The 22,076-nt window shown below is 42.5% G+C and overlaps 1 protein-coding gene across 1 annotated transcript in view; it reads right to left on the reverse strand.

The window, feature by feature from the left end:
• The window catches only part of LOC111969219 (diacylglycerol kinase zeta-like), a 133,249-nt gene extending 112,144 nt beyond the window's left edge, over window positions 1-21,105 (reverse strand). The window contains exon 1 of the mRNA XM_070445359.1: window positions 20,624-21,105. Within this exon, the coding sequence (XP_070301460.1) occupies window positions 20,624-20,898 (275 nt within the window). The 5' untranslated portion in view covers window positions 20,899-21,105. The remainder of the gene's footprint in view (window positions 1-20,623) is intronic.
• Between the last annotated feature and the right edge of the window lie 971 nt (window positions 21,106-22,076).

Genomic DNA, 22,076 nt, shown 5'->3' on the forward strand with positions numbered 1-22,076 from the left:
TGGTGAAACATGGTGGTGGCAGCATCACGCTGTGGGGATGTTTTTCAGCGGCAGGGACTGAGACTATTTAGGATCGAGGGAAAGATGAACAGAGCAAAGTACAGAGAGATCCTTGATGAAGTCCTGAGCACTCTGGAGCAGGTTCTCAGACTGGGGCAAAGGTTCAACTTCCAACAGGACAACAACCCTAAGCACACAGCCAAGACAATGCAGGACTGGCTTTGGGCAAGTCTTTGAATGTCCTTGAGTGGCCCAGCCAGAGCCCGGACTTGAACCCGATCGAACATCTCTGGAGASACCTGAAAATAGCTCTGCAGCGACGCTCCCCATCCAACCTGAGAGCTTGAGAGGATCTGCAGAAAAGAAACGGGAGAAAGTCCCCAAATACAGACGTGCCAAGCTTGTATCGTCATACCCAAGAAGACTCGAGGCGCTTCAACAAAGTTGAGCAAAGGGTCTGAATACTTATGTAAATGTGATTTTTATTTTATATAAATTAGCAAAATTTTCTAAAAATCTGTTTTTGCTTTGTCATGATGGGGTATTGTGTGTAGATTGATGAGGGGRAAAAACAATTWAATCAATTTTAGAATAAGGCTGAAACCTAACAAATGTGGAAAAAGTGAAGGGAACTGAATACTTTCCGAATGCACATTGATATATTTGAGATTTCCATTAAAAAAAGTCAGCTTGTGAGGTATGATGATGATAACTGGGAACATCTTATCAAACTACGAGACAGCAGTCCTTTACATTATAGAAGGCTCTGTGATTGGGATCGCAGTAGATGTGGTCAGTTGGTCATTAAATTAGCTGACCATATAGAGCAATAGTAATGGTTTGTTTTTGCAGGCAAAAAACTCTCATGGCTTGTTGGCCAAAGCCTATGGGGAAATAAATAGGATTTTGGGATAATTGCAGAAAATAAGATCTGTGTTAAACACAGGCTTAAGACATTTTATACTTTTTGTTCTATGAGAATCCTCATCAGCTTACATCATTTTTTGTGAATTTTTAATCATTTAGGTCATCCAAAAAAGCACACAAAGGTTTCATAAATCATAAAGGTCCTTTTAACTGACTGATATTATGTCATAGAACAAAACAGAAAATATCTCCTAACCCTGTGTTAACCGCAGAGCTTATTTTCAGTGTTTATCCCAAAACCTCATTMATTTCCCCCATAGTAATGGCCAACGAACCAGAGGTAGAAAATGCTAACTCATTTCCATTTTTTAGGACTACGAGCTGGCGAGCTCTATTAGAAGGGGCCAAACAGAGCTGCAATTCATGCTGAGGCTGGTATATCCCAGGAGGAGAGGGGGGAGCATTTGARGGGTAGAGGTAGACTGGGACAGGAATGTAGAGAAGCAGACAGATTATTGGGAAGCACCCCAGGACCTGTGGGGTTGAGGGAGAAGGCCTCATACTGAGCACTGAGCAGACAACCTTTACTGTGCAGATTGAATAAAATCAGAATATCCCACTTGAAAACAGTCATCAGGCCACCGCATGGCTACTACATTCTGGCTATGCAGTAAATACAAGGAGTACAGAGTCCACAGACAGCAAAGTGGCTGATCTGTCAACAAGTAAATAGATAAGCATGRTTTTATTTTAGGTCCACCCAAAAATTCCACATTCCTGGGCAGTTTAGGGGACTAGCAGCAGCATGGCCCCTCTCTCTGTCCTGTTGTCACTTTCTACTACTTTGACAGGAAGGAAGTGATGTCACCAGCGGGGGAGTTGTACTCACTTTACAACTGAACCGCAAGGTGTTTCCTGCTATTCTTCCATTCGCTTTTGTTTTGGTCCTAGTTCTTTCCATCAGAAGGGTTTACTACAAARTAGGATCAATTAACTAACTTGCCTAAATATTTGGAAATGACTTTTTCTTTTTTAAGAAAGATCAGCTTGAAATGGGCATGATCTAATTGACTCAACAACCAAAAMTACATATCTATGTTTAGCTTCTTTTTTGTAGTAGTAATTATTTCTGGTTGTTTATCAAAGTTAGCCGGCTAACTCATTGATCCTCCTTTTTAGTATACCCCTCAGCTGTGTTACATGAGGTGGAAGGATGCAAACAGCAACACACAGCCTGGTTTCAACTGTCATAAATAGAAGATCCACGACAGCTCAAAGAGAATAGGAACGTATATACCAAGAATGGAATTGTCACAGACAGAAAACGCGTCACACTATGGGCCTACTGTATAAAACAGTGCATTACCGCCATATTGCCTCTAGTTAAGTAACGCCATCTTTGAGGCAGAAGGACATACAGTGAAAAGAACAGCAGTTATAAAACTAGTGACGGATGACGCCGTGACCAAACAGAAACCCAGAAAGCGAGACAGACCGAGAAGCAGATGGAGATACAGAACGAAACAAGTAGAGGTTTAGGGCGCCCCCCCATGGGTATGTTGTGCAACTGAGTTACATTTCTCCCCAGGGGTGAATCAATGACCCACCCTCCTGTACTAAGTAAATATAACGTGGGCGCATTGTAAGATGACTGAAAAGTCTTAAGACAAATGGGGATAATATAYCAAGGAAGTGTGAATGTTACGATATACACCTTTTTTTTTATGGAGAATTGTGCAACCAATCTAAATGAGCAGAAGTCAGATGTTGCGCATAGCAGATGTTGCAGAAATGAGAACTATAAACTGCTCCTTTTCCCAGAACAAAACAAACATTCAGGCCTTGACTATTGCCCACTGTCATAGAAGCAGCATCATCCCAAAACAGCACAACTTCAGCATTGCATGACATTAGTCTTCACCCGGTTCATCCCAGTCAAATCCTCGGGATAATGGACAACTTTCTGGAACGTTATACAGCCCTGTTTAATGTCATAAATTAATCCCATACTGGTGGATGGCCAAGCTATTTATAAGCGGACGCTGCAAAAGTACATTTCTAAGTTCGACACAGCCTCAACTTCCTTTTCTGTCAAAACACAGAAAATATAGATTATCTCCAACACGCCATTTTAGTGTTCAGCATCTATAACCCAGGTAAAGCATTACTGAGTATACTCTTAGACATACTAAACCAAAAGTCCCACTGAACAAATCAAACCAAAATATAGAGAAATGTTTCCATAGTACGTTCTGGCCATTAGTGGTTTGTGACCAAAACACCAAAGGGAAGTAAAGAGCACACACCACTACCTGTGAGTGGGGGCAAGCGGAGGGGTTGGAGGGACGTCCCACTTCCCCCGGTGACCCCACATATCCAGTCCTTTGTCCCCTCTCTGGCTTCCTTTGCGGCGGCTCACCAAAGAGCAGTCTTCCTTGTCCTGTCTAGCATTCCTGTGTCAGCCCCCAACACAAACCTAGCAACGAGTTACGGAGCTCCAGTCCAACTGACAACTGCGCCGCCTGTCTCTCAGGACTATCTTATTTCTCCCCCCCACCCCGTTCACTTCTGCTCACTTCCTGTTTCATGACTTCCTCATGGCTTGTGACATAAGCCAGTGAGTGAGAGAGTGAGAGTGTGTGAGTGAGAGTGTWTGAGTGAGAGTGTATGAGTGAGAGTGAGAGTGTGTGAGAGTGTGTGAGGGAGAGAGAGAGAGAGTGCACGCACGCAAGGGGAGAGCATGCCAAAAACATGGTAAAAATAAAACATGGCCAAACTGATTGAGTTGCTGGCTATTTTTAGACAGCTGGAGGACATTCCCCCTACCCCCAATGTTTATCTTTGATAGTTGATGGGGAGGGCAATGAGAAACTTTATACAGCATGTAGCACTAAAAATGAAGGCCTTGAATCCTACAGTACAGTTACAGTATGCCTAAACTTTTGACCTCAGAGTTGTATTCCCGGATTGGACGGTATCGCAATTGTAAAAGCTAATGGGCAGACAAGTTTAGTTGAATGTCACTTATTGCTTGGCACACGTATTACAACTATGAACAGTTGGAAGTGAGAGGATGGAGGGGAGAGATATCTCCGTTTGTCTCCYAGCCTCCTTGATTTAGCTTGCATTCCTGGCTGATGGTGTAGCGCTGTGTGAGCAGAAAGACGAGGAGCAGAGCAAACCGGGCTGCTGCACTACCTTACATGTGAAAAGTGATTGCTGTAAAAGACAACATGAGTAAGAGAATGTGAGACAGACAGAGACAGACAGACACAGGAAATGTGGGTGAGAAACAGAGAGGATAGGCAGAACATAAAAAGAGAAAAAGCTAAGACCGACATCTGTCATGGTGACCATCTGGTCTCTTATCTCTTCAGGTCTGAGATCAGAGTTAGGGACAGGGACAACCTGATGCCCTATCATCATATAGATCAGACCTGGGCAAAATATGCCCACCGGGCTGRATCCATCCCACCAGCAGATTAAAAGCAGCACGCGGTGGATTTTTAAGTAGTCAAGTGAATGCGATGCTTAGGTCATAGAACCGTGGTTACGTGAGTAATAATCAAGGTTCGCTAAAGCGGTTGAGACGAACAGACTAGTTTGGCTCTAGGTTTTGATCGATTGGGGGTATAGCTACACTGAACAAAAACATAAAACATGCACCAAATTCAAAGATTTGACAGAGTTACAGTTTATATAAGGAACTCAATAAATTGAATTCATTAGGCCCTAATCTATGGATATCACATGACTGGGAATACAGATATGCATCTGTTGGTCTGTTGGTATTTTTTTAAGGTAGGGGCGTGGATCGGAAATCCAGTCAGTATCTGGTGTGCCTCATGCAGAGACATCTCTTTCGTATAGAGTTGCTCAGGCTGTTGATTGTGGTCTATGGAATGTTGTCCCACTCCTCTTCAATAGCTGTGTGAAGTTGCTGGATATTGGTGGGAACTAGAACTCTGTCATACACGTTGATCCAGAGCATCCCAAACATGCTCAATGGGTGACATGTCTGGTAAGTATGCAGGCCATGGAAGAACTGGTACATTTTCAGCTTACAGGAATTGTGTACAGATCCTTGCGACATGGGACCGTGCAGAAACATGAGGTGRTGGYGGCRCTGGAATGGCACAACAACGGGCCTCAGGATCTCGTCACGGTATCTCTGTCCATTCAAATTGCCATCAATAAAAATGCAATTGTGTTTGTTGTCTGTAGCTTATRACTGCCCATACCATAACCCCACCACCACTATGGGGCACTCTGTTCACAATGTTGACATCAGCAAACCGCTCGCCCACATGACACCATCTGCCCTGTACAGTTGAAACCGGGATTTATCCGTGAAGAGCAACCTTCTTTAGCATGCCAGTGGCCATGGAAGGTGAGCATTTGCCCACTGAAGACGTTGGTTACGACGCCAAACTGGTGAGGACAACGAGCACACAGGTGATCTTCCCTGAGACTGTTTCTGACAGTTTGTGAAGAAATCCTTCGGTTGTGCAAAACCACAGTTTCACCAGCTGTCCGGGTGGCTGGTCTCAGACGATCCCGCAGGTGAAGAAGCCGAATGTGGAGGTCCTGGGATGGTGTGGTTACACGTGGTTTATGGATGTGAGGCTGGTTGGACGTACTGCCATATTCTGTAAAACGACATTGGTGGATATTCCTGCAGATATTCCCTCAAAACATCTGTGGCATTGTAGAGTGGCCATTTATTGTTCCCAGCACAAGGTGCACCTGTGTAATGATCATGCTGTTTAATCCRCTTATTGATWTGCCACACCAGTCAGGTGGATCTTGGCAAAGTAGGAATGCTCACTACCAGGGGAGTAAACAAATGTATGTGCAACATTTGAGAGAAATAAGCTTTTTTATGGGTATGGAAMATTTTTGGGATCTTATATTTCAGCTCATGAAACATTGGATCAACACTCTACATGTTGTGTTTATATTTTTTCGTTCAGTGTATATTACAGACGGTCTGTCTCATATGTCAGCATGGAACACAGTAGCTCTTCGTAATGTGTAGTGTCCACGGCATAGCATCTGACAGAATCCCTTATCCTCAAAGCTTTCTACCGTCAGACGTTACCATCAGAAAAGTTTCATGAGTATGCGTTACACTGACCTTATGCTACTTCAGCTGTTTAAGTGTGTGAAGCTTATGGYGGCAAGATATTCACATGCCGGCTCCTTGAGAAATGCTGACTGAATTTGAAGGAGGCTAAAGTGAGGAACCATGAGATGGGTTAGCAGTCTCATAGACCACAGAGAGATAGCTGCATTGAGCCAAGTGCCACTCAGATCACTGCTGCGAAAAGAACAACCAGTCTGAGCTCTGACTCCCTCTCTGACTGTACTGTGCTGTGCGTTCACGCCCTACTGCCAGAGCGGTTTGGAAATTGAGCAATTATTTGTTGAGTCACTGACCTCAGAGTCACACCAGGCTCGCCGTCTGTGAACTGACATTCTGCCATGTGCCACTTTTAGCGGTTTATCAAAACTCTCAAGACGAGACACAGTGTTCTGTTTTAGGTGAGTGGCTGTATGGTTCTGCTTTTAGTACAGTAGAGCTAACTTCTCTTTGGGTTGATACGGCAGCGCGTGGGACGCGTAGTTCAAACTCACACCGCCGTCAGGCTGATTTTAACACCGGCAAGGCATGAATCCCTTTGATGAAGTCAATTACGGGTGAAAGAAAATCCACCAACATTGCTAAATTACTTAATTAGTACATGCAACACACACACACACGTGTAGATGATCAAAGATGAGAGTAGATGGTGAGGGAAGGTGGAGCGATGCATGTCCCGCAGGATGGCTCTCCATTTTGTTTCTCTGTACAGTCTCTCTTGTTAGCTAGACATGATACATGTGTATGTTTTGCCCTAGACTTTCATCTGAATTGTTAGCCAATTTCTGCCGACCAAAGGGTTCCCCTCTCAGTCTCTTATGTTCTCCTGATGAAAGAGAATCTCTCCCCCTCCCCTTTCTACCCCACTCCGCGTCTCCCTCTCCCTCCCTCTGTCCCTCTCTCCATCCCTCTCTCTTCGATGGCCATGTGCATTTATACACAGACTCATTTGGTCTGTGGGAAAAAGAGAGATAAAGGCCTTGAAGTACTTATAACCTACTCCTTTTAAATGCACTGTGCATATCTGGCTTAAAAGCACAGRTGACCATTGTCACTCAACAAATTAACACTTCAGGGTCACTTCAGGACATTTCATGTCTTTCAAACTATATCCACTAGAGGGCATTGTATATCATCTCCACCCATGGACCAACTAGGTTTGGTAACGACAACGACCATAGGTGCTGGCAAGACAGCCCAAACAGATCTGGGACCACGCTAAGATGTGACAAGGTGGGTGGGGGAATCACCAAATTTAAGATAGGATAARTCCCTTCATATGTGTCATCTTGTTTCCGAGAGGATCTTGTATAAGGCAAACAAAACGTGTGTAATAAATGTCCCATATTTCATTGAATAAGGTCATGCTGCTAATCAATGTTCCATATTAGAACATTCCCGAGCTCTCTTGTACTATTCCAATCCAATCAGCAAGAAATAACCTACTTTGCCATACGTCTTTCAATAGGCCTAGCTCATTTACATTCCAGTTCCTGCCAAGTTACCATGACCTGCTGAAGCAGAACAAGCAGCAGACTGAATAAACCACCTTGTGAGCAGAACAAATCTGATAATCAGACCATCACCTAAAAGACTAGCAATTTCCCCACATAGTTCATGGAAGAAAATAACACATAGCCCTAAAAAYATGGCTGTGTGTAGCCTCCATTATTATTTTGGTCTAAAACACATATCCTATTAGAAAGTGGTCTCTTTCTGTCACCGTTGAAGGCCATTGATGAAAGCCAAAACGTCACGCTTTTAATATCYGCTCAAATAAAAGTTTGTTTTTAAAAATGGTGAGCGAGCGCTGCGCCTTTTCCTTTTCAATGATCTTCCTGTCACACCCACATCTCCATGCTCACGAATAAACCATCCACTTTGTCCGAGGCAGACTTCCGTCTCTCAGATAGGCTGACAGTTAAAAGCAACTGACAGACTCGGTCTCATCAGGACTCTTAGCGTCCTGGGGTGCTGCAAGCTGGGTCGAAAGGCCGGCGATCTGAMCCAGCGGCACATCAAAACCTCCCACTGAGTCCAACACTTACTATTACGTGACAACYTCTTCAGTGACAGAGAGGACAAAAGAGACACTACACTTTACTGAACGCCACAGGCGCAAATCTGAAATAAAAAAGAGGTACCATACAAGTGGTGTGTAAGTATACTGTACGGCAGCTGAAAGAACAYCATGCAGAATAAGAAACGGGGATATGTAATGCACGACGCGAGACCGCACTTTGGAGGGTCAAACTACAGCAGTGGAGAATTCTGCCGAGCCAGAGTTATACAGCAGAATATCCCTGAGGCTTTCTAACGAGGAGCTGAACAACAGCTGCTTCCTACCTGGGTGCAGTATGTCAACACTTCACATATTGCAGAAAGGGAATTTACCTAGAACAACCCGGAGCTTCCTATTCCCGCAGAAAAACACTATAAAAAAAAGAGAAAGAACTTAGAAAAATGATTCGTGATTTATTGATCGCTTGGTAGCGGGGAAATGAGATGATTACTGATTCATGTTCAAAAGAATGAAACCGTGTCTCAAAATTAGGTCAACTCTTCACGTTTCGAGTCTTTTAGATTTCCTCAACCGCTCTCAACCAGCCAAACCTACACAACCGGTATTCTATAAAGATTGGAGGTGGTAAATAACGCAGCTACATTCCCACATATTCCTTGGGGTTCTTACAACGACTAAGACTTGTACAAACTGTCGACTGTCAACGCAATGTGCTAAACACAGTCAATAACACCCGAAGACAGCGCTTCAGTAGTTACAGCAGCCGTCTTGTCATTCATCTGCCAKTAGAACAGAACTGAGATGGACAGCCCAGAAAACACGATAACCTTGCTAGGACAACGCTTCATTAATTCACTGTAGTCTAATCCTGAGAGTAGAGAGAGAGATGCTACGGCTGTTTCACTGAAGTCAGCTGTTCTGTGTTTATTTCTCCGTACAGTGTACACAATACAGAAACATCCCCTCGTGGTAAGCTTGGACCTCTGCCAAGAATGGGCGTTCTGTGTGTGGGCTCCCTTCAGCAGCTAGGCCTTTTCTCCCCCCTCTCGCCACTCACCTATATCCAAATGTGAGTCGTGCCGTCGAAACTGAAGCCCACTCAGCAGTGGGGTTGGAGAGTGTGCCCACGCTCTCTCTCTCTCCATCATCATCATCCCTTCTGGTTTCATTTCAGGCAGCATGGGATAGGGTGGTCATACAGTATAGACTGACGTGTTCTTAAACAGCAGACTAGCAGGTATCTTTAGGACAGGGGCCTCGACTAACCTGTACCCCCGCACATTGACTCGGCACCCCCTGTATATAGACTTATTATTGTTATGTACATTTCTTGTGTTACTTTTTTTGTGTGTGTTAGATTTTTTTTTTAAATAAAAAAATAATAATAAAAAGACTAGTTTATTTAGTAAATATTTTCTAAACTCTATTTCTTGAACTGCATTGTTTGTTAAGGATCTTGTAAGTAAGCATTTCACGGTAAGGTGTACACTTGTAGTCGGCGCATGTGACAAATAAAATTTGATTTGAGACCATTAGGTGTGATATTAAAAGTAACGTTTTCCCAAATGCCAGGACGGTCTGACACTACATGTACATCTCTATTATAAGAAACCTGGAAGAGTGACTCATCGATCTGCCACGGTTCACTGACAGCAGTGCAAACCAGATGGGCTCTCGTGTCACTCACTGATAGACCTATAGAATAACTGTTGCACTGGATGCCATGTACTGCACTGAATGTTGCTAGACTTCATCTACATTCAGAGTAGAATTTCAGCCAGAGGTGTGCCAACAGTCAAAGGTCATATCACAATTATCAGTTGCCAGGTAACATCAATAACAACATTTAATATGATCAGTGAAGTCAGTCAGTCAGAGAGAGAGTCTCTCTCTCTAATGTTGATTCCCCATGGAGAAGAGCTCTACTTCCCCCACACATTATTTACATTACAAATAAACCGTCACCTTTTTGTTCAACAGAAAAGCGTTTGAGAGGGTAGCACTCCAAAAAACAGACGCTCTCTTCGGAGTTATGGAAACGTGCAGAGGCAGCGAGAGGGAAGTGGAAGGCAACATTGGCAAACCAGTTTGTCTCAATTAACAAAAACGCCCACAACCATTATTTTCTGGTGAACCTTATAGCAATCTGAAGCCCATTGGTAGTGCTGGTAAAGCCTACTTTGGTGATCCATATAAATCTAGTCTTCATTTACCTCAGTCTCCATTTCTCTTCCTAACGTAGCTGAGCTGTAACTCAGCTGGAGTGGTACAGAGAGGTACTCCACTCCCCAGGCAGATCTCATATTTTAAACATAGGAAAAGAAAGAGGCCAGTCAGTGAGTGCAAATTGAGTTGCTCACTCTCTTCCTCTGCTCGTCGTTATTTGCACCCTGTCAAATTCTCACCTAAAAAATTCTAAAACAGACACACTTTCAAGCTCTTCACATACGCTTCTGCTACTCCATTTATTATCCATCCTGATTTCCTAGTCACTTTTAACCCTGCCTACATGTACATTTTACCTCTACCTCGTACCCCTGCAGATTGACTCGGTACTGATATTGGTTGTATATAGCCTCGTCATTGTATTATGTTACAATTTCCTTTTTTAATTTAGCAAATGGTTTACTTTTTTTACTCTGCATTGTTGGGGAAGGGCTCGTACGCAAGAAGATTATGGTAAAGTCTGCACCGGTTGTATTCGGCGCAAATGAAAAATTATTTGATTGTATGGTGCATTGATTTCTTAGGCGCGCCATGACAACCGGACATCCTTCTATCATCAGCTGTAATTTCCTTTTCAAAATTGTAGGAATCGACTTTTTCCTTTTCTCTTATGTTTGTTTGTTTCTGTGTGCATGTCTGTATCGGTGTGTGTTTCTGTGTGCATGTCTGTATCTGTGTGTGCGCCTGGGAGTGTAGGTGTGTTTGTGTAGCCTATCCTTCAAAGAAAAGATAACATTATTTCCTCCCAATTTAATTCCCTGGTTAAGGTAATTACGGGTCCTCCTAAGATGGGAGAGGAAACATAATTATCAACAGTGGAGAGAGAAGAGTGCCCCTTCTCAGCTGCTGCTGAGAGCTACAGTATTTTCTAGTGGGTAACAGGTGCGCTATCGCTTTATTAGCTGGATGGTCTGCCATATGTGACAACGGYTTCAAATGAAATCCCAAGTTCAAGAACAACAGCTGCACTCAAATGTGTTTTTTTAATTTTTTTAAAGACGTTACCTCGTTTCATCTTTTTATTTTTGGCCAGGCTAACACGTTTTCCGTAAGTTATGCCTTCAGAGCATCAAATTATGCATCTGATGAAGGCATAACTGCGGAAACGCGTTACCTTGCCCGGCCAATTTTTGTAATAAAAAACGTGAAATGAGGCGACGTAGTTTTGTCTGCTTTAAAAACATTTTGGAGTGCTGCCGTTTCCCAAAGGATCTTGATTTCATTTGAAACTGCAGTATTTTATTTGCAAACTTGACAAATGGGAAGAGGTATTCCGATAGAAGGGATATTGGATTCACCAGATCCCGGTAGGATTGCTAGAGAAGTGGAAGATCTAAAACAAATTGTGTGGCGTGTTCATTTTTCACATATCATTGCTCTCCTTGACTTCAAAACAAAAACATACTAAATTAACTGCCCCACACATAATAAAAAGCTTTATTTGAAATATTAGTCATGAAGTACAGTCTGGGAGCGGCTGGCCTGAATACTCTCACATGCCAACCGATCTAGTCCACAGCAAACAGAGCTCTGGCCTGAGTTGAGTCATTCAAGATGAGGTTCAGAGTTTCATACCAGCTGTTCCCCAATGTTCTCTAATAACTTTTGTTTCCATAGAGCAGTGTTTCCCAACCCTGGACAAGCATAGCTGATTCAACTCGTCAACTAATCATCAAGCCCGCAATGAGTTGAATGAGGTGTTTGTCGAGGGCTACAACGAAACGGTGTACTGATGGAGGTGCTCGAGGACCAGGGTTGGGAAACACTGCCATAGAGCAGGTATTGATTTTGAGTTTGAACAGACACAATGACCTGTTTAGCCTCTGTAGAGAGGAAAATACAGTATTAACTGGTCCTTTATGGCTGCAGACACTTCCTGGAAAACCAGATTACTTGACTGTGAGAAATAATAAATGACTCCCACAGACAGGGCAGTCTTTGTAGAATCAGACAATTCAGAGCCCTGGCAGAGTAAAATAGGCCACCAGAACCTTTCAGTTTTGGGCACTGAGTTGTGAGAGAGTAATGGTCAGAGATACATGTGACATACACTACCGTTCAAAAGTTTGGGGTCACTTAGAAATGTCCTTGTTTTTTTAAAAGAAAAGCATTTTTTTTGGTCCATTAAAATAACATCAAATTGATCAGAAATAAAGAAAGCCAGCATCCCGGAGTCACCTCTTCACTGTTGACGTTGAGACTGGTGTTTTTCAGGTACTATTTAATGAAGCTGCCAGTTGAGGACTTGTGAGGCGTCTGTTTCTCAAACTAGACACTAATGTACTCGTCCTCTTGCTCAGTTGTGCACCGGGGCCACCCACTCCTCTTCCTATTCTGGTTAGAGCCAGTTTGAGCTGTTCTGTGAAGGGAGTAGTACACAGCATTGTACAAGATCTTCAGTTTCTTGGCAGCCTTCATTTCTCGAAAATAGACTGACGAGTTTCAGAAGAAAGGTCTTTGTTTCTAACCATTTTGAGCCTGTAATTGAACCCACAAATGCTGAGGCTCCAGATACAGATTATTGCTTCTTTAATCAGAACACCAGTTTCCAGCTGTGCTAACATAATTGCAAAAGGGCTTTCTAATGATGAATTAGCCATTTAAAATGAAAAACTTGGATTAGCTAACACAACGTGCCATTGGAACACAGGAGTGATGGTTGCTGATAATGGGCATCTGTACGCCTATGTAGATATTCCCCCTTCTTTTTTTTTTTTTATCAGCTGGTTCCAGCTACAATAGTAATTTACAACAATATCTACACTGTATTTCTGATCAATTTGATGTTATTTTAAAAATGGACCCCAAAAAAGGTGCTTTTCTTTCAAAAACAAGGACATTTCTAAGTGACCCCAAACTTTTGACCGGTAGTGTTTGTACCTCTGTCTAGCCCACACCTATTTTTCTGACACACACAAAATTCACATGTATTTCTTTACAGTTCTTTTTTTTTAAGTCAGGGTTTGTTGTTTAAATGGAAATGTACCCTGTTAGTAATTGAGTGCAGCGCAATAAATCACAAGAAATTTGGTAAATGCGGATATTTACAAATAACTCTGGAGAGGAGGGTTTAACGGGCAGCATCCATTAGTGTCATTGGTCGATGTTGAGTCCAGACGAGACAGTTCCCTTCATTAGGAGGGCCTGTAGCCCTGCATCTCCCTCAATCAAACCACAAACAACCTTAATCACAGTGTCAATAGAGCCGTAATGACCTGCCTTATAGGCGTACGACCCATGGCACAGAGACAGAAGACCTAACATGAGCTGAAATTAGCCTTGTCTGTTTATTCAGTGTAAATACAGCCTGTTAAACTTGATTTTGCGTCAACACCGAGTGACCCAATGTCAATGACAGGATGACAATTTCCTTCATCTTTAGAACATGCAAAAGACTCAGGAAACGAGTACAAAGGGTATTATCCATATTTCAGGAGAGGCCTGGTGGCTTTAATGTCATTATGCATTTCAATAGGCCGTGTAGAGCACGTCGTCGTGCAGGCTTCACAGAGGGAGGCACAGCTGGTGCTGGTTCATTTCAGTAAGGATGGATCTGGTCCGGTATTGGACTCAACATCTACGTAGGCCAACACTGTCTCCACAGAATACAATATATCATAGGTCTCTGCGATTAAACAATCTCATCGGTTTTCATCACTGAATCATCTGCAGGGCCGGTTGCACCAGTTGGGTGTAAAAAAAGGTCGGTTTGAAATGTTAGGTCGGGCGTAGCTACGTCCGACTTCGGGGTGAGAATTCACACCTGTTGCACCAACCAAAAATAAGACTAGTCGTAGCTAAGTCCGGCGTAAGCAATGCGGGTTCATGGAGCATTGATGCTTCATTTATGATGGTTGCTACGCAGTACCCGTTACTAGGCTGTYACCATCCTCGTGGCAGTTCTAAACTTTGCGAGGGATGCCCCATCACTTCGCAAAGCCCGCCACTATGCATGTACGTTTTCTTAACCACAACTGGATGGATCAATCAATAATTATTGTGGGAATGAATATCACTGAATTATGAACATTTTGGAATAAAGTAGACTAATGTCATTGAAGGCATTTATCATATCGCTGCTTATTGAAACTCCCAAATTCATCCAACCATTAAAATTTTTTAAAATAATTTAAAGCAATATCCGGGTAAAGCAATATCCGGGTGCAGTCAACTATCATTTCAGCACTGTTATGATTGGGACAGCACTATCGCTCTGCTTTGAGACAAGCATGGGGACATCTTGATAAATCAATCAATGTCAGATTTTTGTTTTGACAGAATTTACATTTAGATATTTGGCTACAATTAGGCTGGGAAAATGTTAGCCAAATTGAGTTGTGTTCATGACGATAATCTGTTGTCTAGTTTGCTCGTCTAACAGTGTTATCAGAACATTTTGCTAGCATGTTACGTAGCCTATGCTTGCCTAGCATAAAAAAGGTGTAGCCCGACTAGGATTCAAGGGAAACAAAGCGAAGCCAGCGGAGGTTGTGATATATGAGCACGAGACTCACATCCTTTTGAAAATATAGATTGCTATTATTGTCTGTGCATATCATGAAAGAAGATAAATCGCAGGCGTAGCTCATAGAAGGGCTAACGCCCAGGTGGTGCAACAGGTATGTTTTGGTACGGCGTAAAGCACATTTTACGTTGGATGTAGAGTTACGACCCACTTACGACAAACTAGTGGAACAGGCTTGATGTGTTGGTGATCTGATCTAAAGCTCAGGATAAACTCAACCTCATCCTGAACACCAGAAACAACATTCTGTGATGAAATGGAATTAAAAATCTCTACCTTAATCTGTTGCTCCCATTTCTCCACAAACAAAATCCAAACAATCCGTACAGTTTAGATCACCAAAGATCTCGTCCAACAGACAATATACAGTGGTTGGGCAAAAAGTATTTAGTCAGCCACCAATTGTGCAAGTTCTCAGTTAAAAAGACGAGGCTTGTAATTTTCATCATAGGTACACTTCAACTATGACAGACAAAATGAGGAAAGAAAATCACAGAAAATCACATTGTAGGATTTTTAATGATTTATTTGCAAATTATGGTGGAGAATAAGTATTTGGTCACTACAAACAAGCAAGATTTCTGGCTCTCACAGACTGTAACTTCTTCTTTAAGAGGCTCCTCTGTCCTCACTCGTTACTGTATTAATGGCACTGTTGAACTTGTTTATCAGTATAAAAACCACCTGTCCATAACCTCAAAACAGTCACACTCCAAACTCCACCATGGCCAAGACCAAAGAGCTGTCAAAGGACACCAGAAACAAAATTGTAGACCTGCACCAGGCTGGGAAGACTGAATCTGCAATAGGTAAGCAGCTTCGTTTGAAGAAATCAACTGTGGGAGCAATTATTTAGGAAAAGGGAAGACATACAAGACACTGATAATTCTTCGATCTGGGGCTCACAGCAAGATCTCACCCGTGGGGTCAAAATGATCACAAGAACGGTGAGCAAAATCCCAGAAATCACATTGTATGATTTTTAAGTAATGAATTTGCATTTTATTGCATGACATAAGTATTTGATCACCTACCAACCAGTAAGATTCCAGCTCTCACAGACCTGTTAGTTTTCTTTAAGAAGCCCTCCTGTTCTCCACTCATTACCTGTATTAACTGCACCTGTCCAACACTAATCAAACAGACTCCAACCTCTCCACAATGGCAAGACCAGAGAGCTGTGTAAGGAATCAGGGATAAAATTGTAGACCTGCACAAGGCTGGGATGGGCTACAGGACAATAGGCAGCAGCTGGTAGAAGGCAACAACTGTGGCGCAATTATTAGAAAATGAAGAAGTTCAAGATGACGTCAATCACCTCGGTCTGGGGCTCCATGCAAGATCTCACCTCATGGGGCAATCAATGATCATGAGGAAGGTGAGGGATCAGCCCAGAACTACATGGAGCACCTGGTCAATGACCAGAAGAAAGCTGGGACCACAGTCTCAAGAAAACCATTAGTAAAACACTACGCAGTCATGGATAAAATCCTGCAGCGCACAAGGTCCCACTGCTCAAGCCAGCGCATGTCCAGGCCATCTGAAGTTTGCCAATGACCATCTGGATGATCCAGAGGGGAATGGGAGAAGGTCATGTGGTCTGATGAGACAAAAATAGAGCTTTTTGGTCTAAACTCCACTACAGTGTTTGGAGAAAAGAAGGATGAGTACAACCCAAGACACCATCCCAACGTGAATCATGGAGTTTGAAACATCATTCTTTGGGGATGCTTTTCTGCAAAGGGGACAGGACGACTGCACGTATTGAGGGGAGGATGGATGGGGCCATGTATCGCAGATCTTGGCCAACAACCTCCTTCCCTCAGTAAGAGCATTGAAGATGGGTCGTGGCTGGGTCTTCCAGCATGACAACGACCCGAAACACACAGCCAGGGGAACTAAGGAGTGCTCCGTAAGAAGCATCTCAAGGTCCGGAGTGGCCTAGCCAGTCTCCAGACCTGAACCCAATAGAAAATCTTTGGAGGGAGCTGAAAGTCCGTATTGCCCAGCGACAGCCCGAAACCTGAAGGATCTGGAGAAGGTCTGTATGGAGGAGTGGGCCAAAATCCCGGCTGCAGTGAGTGCAAACCTGGTCAAGAACTACAGGAAACGTATGATCTTGCAAACAAAGGTTTTGTACCAAATATTAAGTTCTGCTTTTCTGATGTATCAAATACTTATGTCATGCAAAATGCAAATTAATTACTTAAAAATCATACAATGTGATTTTCTGGATTTTTGTTTTAGATTCTGTTTCTCAGCAGTTGAAGTGTACCTATGATAAAAAATTACAGACCTCTACATGCTTTGTAAGTAAGAAAACCTGCAAAATCGGCAGTGTTTCAAATACTTGTTCTCCCCACTGTATACAGTTGACTACATACATTGGACAGACAAGTGTAGCTGAAATGAGAGTGGGTGGAGGAGGCTTGGCTTGAAGCGTTGGGCATCTTGTTGTTATGACATGCATTATCTGAATAGGGCCACAGAATTATACCTACGGAGGCGCTGCTTCTATGAAAGAACTTTTCAAGTCTTTGAACTTCAGAAAGTTGACTTAACGTTGGACCAGAGCTAGCTAGTTAACAAGCTTGTGTGTGCAGAGCGGCACCAGAATTAAAATACAACACGTCTTCCCTTTTTGTAGTTAATAAATCTAAATGTGAAACGTGGTAACTACAGTATCCTTAACTAGCATTAAAAAAAGTTAATCCATTCTCCTCTGAAAATCTCTCTCCCTAATTTCTGAATCACACTTGTAACGCTAGTAAGCTACAGTAGCCTATTCTTCGGGGGGGGAGGGGCAGGTATATAGCCTACACACGCACTGGCAAAGGCTTTCAGCTGGCAGGCAGACACTAGAACATGTTTCCGAGTGACAGAGTGAGGGTTTTGCATAGGCGCTTTGTTATGTTTTTATGTGGGACTGGGGGAAAAATGCCAGGAACCTAAAATAACGTTATTAACCGGTTCCCATGCTTTTAAAAGAACGGTTCTGTTCCGATTTTCAGTTCTGTTCCCTGAACCGGTTCCAACCCCTGCTGTAAATAGAAACACAATCTGAAACACCATCTGGACAGCATTAAAAGTGTTTCCTTTAGTTACATAGTATAACAATAGGACAGACCTAGTGACAAATCATTCACCTAAGGTTGAGCAATACAGTGAGCTCCCGTGAGAAAGTAACTGTGTCAAGTAATTAACAAAAAAAACTGAGCAAACTAGAATGCTACTTGGCCCTAAAAAGAGAGTACAAAGTGGCAGAAGACCTGACCACTGTGACTGACCCAGACTCAGTGAGCATAGCCTTGCTATTGAGAAAGGCCGCCGTAGGCAGACCTGACTCTCAGGAGAAGACAGGTTATTTGCACACTGCCCACAAAATGAGGTGGAAACTGAGCTGCACTTCCTAACCTCCTGCCACATGTATGACAATATTAGAGACACATATATTTCCCTCAGATTACACAGATCCACAAAGAATTAAAAAACAACCCCAATTTTGATAAACTCCTGGGTGAAATGCCACAGTGTGCCATCACAGCAGCAATATTTGTGACCTGTTGCCACAAGGAAAGGGCAACCAGTAAAGAACAAACACCATTGTAAATACAACCCATATATGTTTATTTATTTTCCCTTTTGTACTTTCACATCGTTACAACACTGTATATATATATACACACACACACACGACATTTTAAATGTCTTTATTCTTTTAGAACTTCTGTGAGTGTAATGTTTACTGTTCATTTTTATTGTTTATTTCACTTTTGATTATCTACTTCACTTGCTTTGGCAATGTTAACATATGTTTCTCATGCCAAAAAAGCCCTTGAATTGAATCGAGAGTTCTCTAGTGTTTAAAATTTACGACCGGGAGTGGAGGTGTCAAAACCCCCACCGTTCCCTCCTCCCCCCTTTGCGTGTGGGAGAAGGTCTGGTGATTGTCAGCTATTGCCAAGCTGATCTGACCCATTGTGATCCTCACGTGTATTCATGACATTTCTATTGGGCACAAAATAATCTGAAACACGACCAAAACAAACAGCAAATGCATCTAACAAATGTGTAGAGTCCATATCTTGATGTAATCATTGTGTGCTATGAATATGGGACCAAATACTTAACTTGTACCTACTTTAATACACATAACTGAATTTGTCCCAATACTTTTGGTCCCCTAAAATGGGGTGACTATGACCAAAAAGTGCTGTGATTTCTAAACGGTTCACCGGATATGGATGAAAATATCCTCAAATTAAAGCTGACAGTCTGCTAGTTAGCCTCATAGTATTTATATCATTTAAAATCCAAAGTGCTGGAGTACAGACTCAAAACAACAGAGATCATTGTGTATTTATCACACATTTCTGCTTTTCACAAAATCTACAATTTCATCAAAACAAAAGAGGTAGTTATCATTACTATGCAATTATACAACATCTTTGGTTAATACTTGATTCTGATAGGAGACTTGGGGGGGGCTCAATTTTTTTTAATGGATGCACATAACATTTCACAATAACTTATCTCCTTAACTGTCAACATTTGCCCCCTGCTGCAGGTGCTGTTTGGTCTTTAATAACATCTGAATCACACATGAGACCACTACCCCAGGCCTTGTTGGTGGAGTCACTGTACTGATGCTGTTAGTCACAGACACCGAGGAAAGCGATGGGTAATCTACGTTTATGTAGCCAAACTGACATGGCCTCAGCCTCACTCATTGCCAGGCCAGCCTTAACCATCCAGCATTATCAGGCCTCTATGGACCAGCCAGTCAGCCAGTGGATGCAGCCAGCCCAGCATTCTGCTCGCTAAGCAGAGTAAGTGCCTCTTATTTACAATGCAAAAAACCTCCTGATCCCTTGCTGCTGCTGCTGCTTCTCATCCTGTTACATAAGAGCCACAAACACATCACAGCATCCGCTGGCAGTGGCAGACTCTCAATAACCAACACCCAGTGACTAGAGTCACATCATTCTACACAGCCCGCACAGAAAAATAGTCCCTCAAAATCCTTACATAAAATGACAATTGCACAGACAATTGCGCCATCCTCTACAATCAAGCTGGAAACAGTTGGGATTATGGAGGAAAAACTGCACTACCGCTGTCATTGCAAACCAAATATCTTTAACGAAGTGGTCTGGTGGATGTTATACAATGACAGATTATACAGTTATGCTGTATATCAGTCAAAATCCTCCTGTACATCAAATCCTGTACTGTAGCCAAATCCTTTTTTTCCAGTGAAGTAACACTCGCACTTGACAGTAACACCCCCCCCCGTCGTTGTAAATAAGAATTTGTTCTTAACTGACTTGCCTAGTTAAATAACGGTTCCATTAAAATTCAATGTTATGACTGAGTAGGACACAGAAGTATGTTGTTTTCTTGACATCCCCCATTGCTGACATGAATGAGCATGTATTTACTATACTCCAAAGGACATTAGCAGGTGCTTTTAGTAAGAATGATATCCATCACTGTGGTAAGTGAACATTAGGATGTCCTTGCTGACAGATGTGATATTGCGATTATGCTATTAAAATGCTGTAGTGGATCATGTCGCCCAATGATAACTTTAATGTAGGCCTATCTATTAGACGAAGAACCATATTGAAATGGGGTGTCAGCTCACATGAACACATGTTGTCTTGCCTACAAATAAACTACAGTAGTTACCAGGTGAGCTGCAGGCCGCAGGTGATGTTGACTTTTTCAAGTTGCAAATTTTAGACAACTTCAGACATTTGGTAGCCAACTGAAGTAGTTATATGAAATATCGTGCGGGATTGAGATAGGAAGTGCGGATAAATTCAAAATGTACTACCTGTATGAAACTTGCTTCCTAATAGTGAGGTGTAAGAGGTCKTTCTCCAACTGCTCCGCAGTCAATGCCTCCGCACCTTCCAACGGAGTTGACACTTTTTCTCTTACTTCTCCCGTCTTGACGACTGGACAAGGTGATACCATTTCGGGCAGGAAAACGTCCTCCTCTTCAGCCAGTTCTTCTAAGGTTGGTGGCACCAGTATCGCCGTGGGTGAATCCGTAGAGCTATGGACGATAGGGGTTACACGGTCCCCGGTATCCGGTGCCTCAGCCATCGCTACCGTGCTGTGGATCAACTGTGGAGTGCGGCAACCTAAAATAAAGTAGCTTGTTTCCAACACTGGAAGTCCAAAGCGAAATTATGACTCGTCTTGAAATGTGACAAATATGCTTACAGATACTGACTTTGTTAAGCAGAATATACCTGGTTATAGTCGCCAGTATTCACGCGAAGACGGAAATCCTGTGGCCGTATGTTTAACGGGTCCTTACCACAGCCACAAAGTCATAAACCCCGCCTATTTCTACAGTTTATCTTCTTAAAATGTGATGTTAAACCTAACCTTAACCACACTGCTATGCGTATGCCTAACCTTACATAAATAACAAAACGGAATTTTTTGTTATATTATTAATTGTTACGATATAGCCAATTATGACTTTGTGGTTGTGATAACAAGTAGAAACCGGTTTTACAGCTGTGCGGCTCTCGCTCCAGTCTCTCCTCTCTCTGATCTCTGCGCGTAACCACACGTGGGTTCGTGAATAATATTAGCGTGAACAACAGTAGTGGAATCGGCGGTTAACCTTCAAAATAAATGTCCCCGATTGAAACTGATGCAAAGGGATGAAAATAGTGGAATCATGACACACTTGTACAAAATAATGCTAAACACAGTTGGAGTGTTGTTTTATAAATTCTACAAAAGACAAAAAATCGCACTATTTGAAATYGCAACGTGGATGTATAGACAATAAATAGACTGACTGGGAAGGTGATTTCCTCCAGTTAAAGTCCTGCAATAAGAGCGATGACGCTACCTGTGTTCTGTGAGTGTCACTGAGTAGGCTGATACCCCATTTAAATCTGCAATATGTTACTTTTTGAGCGACCCTTTACAAAAAAATATAGCAATTTTGAAAGTGCACTAACTGCAGTCGACTCGCAGTACTGTACTTGCAGAATAACTGCAGTGTACTGCTGTTGAACTGCAGTTATACTGCACTGTAACTCCAGTTACACTGCAAAACTACTGCCGTAAAAAAAAGGTGTTATTTTGGACTCAGTTTCTTTTCTTTTTTTCATAAGGGACAGACCACATTCACATAGAAATGTTAGTTATAGGTCTGCCATTCTCATTGAAATTCAAGTCTAAGAAGCTGTAGATCTGTTCTATGTGCTCTATTTCACATTTTGGTTTGACATCTTTTACTTTCAGTTTTGTGCACCAGC

Source organism: Salvelinus sp. IW2-2015, linkage group LG10, assembly GCF_002910315.2.
Source record: "Salvelinus sp. IW2-2015 linkage group LG10, ASM291031v2, whole genome shotgun sequence".
Classification (NCBI taxonomy): domain Eukaryota; kingdom Metazoa; phylum Chordata; class Actinopteri; order Salmoniformes; family Salmonidae; genus Salvelinus; species Salvelinus sp. IW2-2015.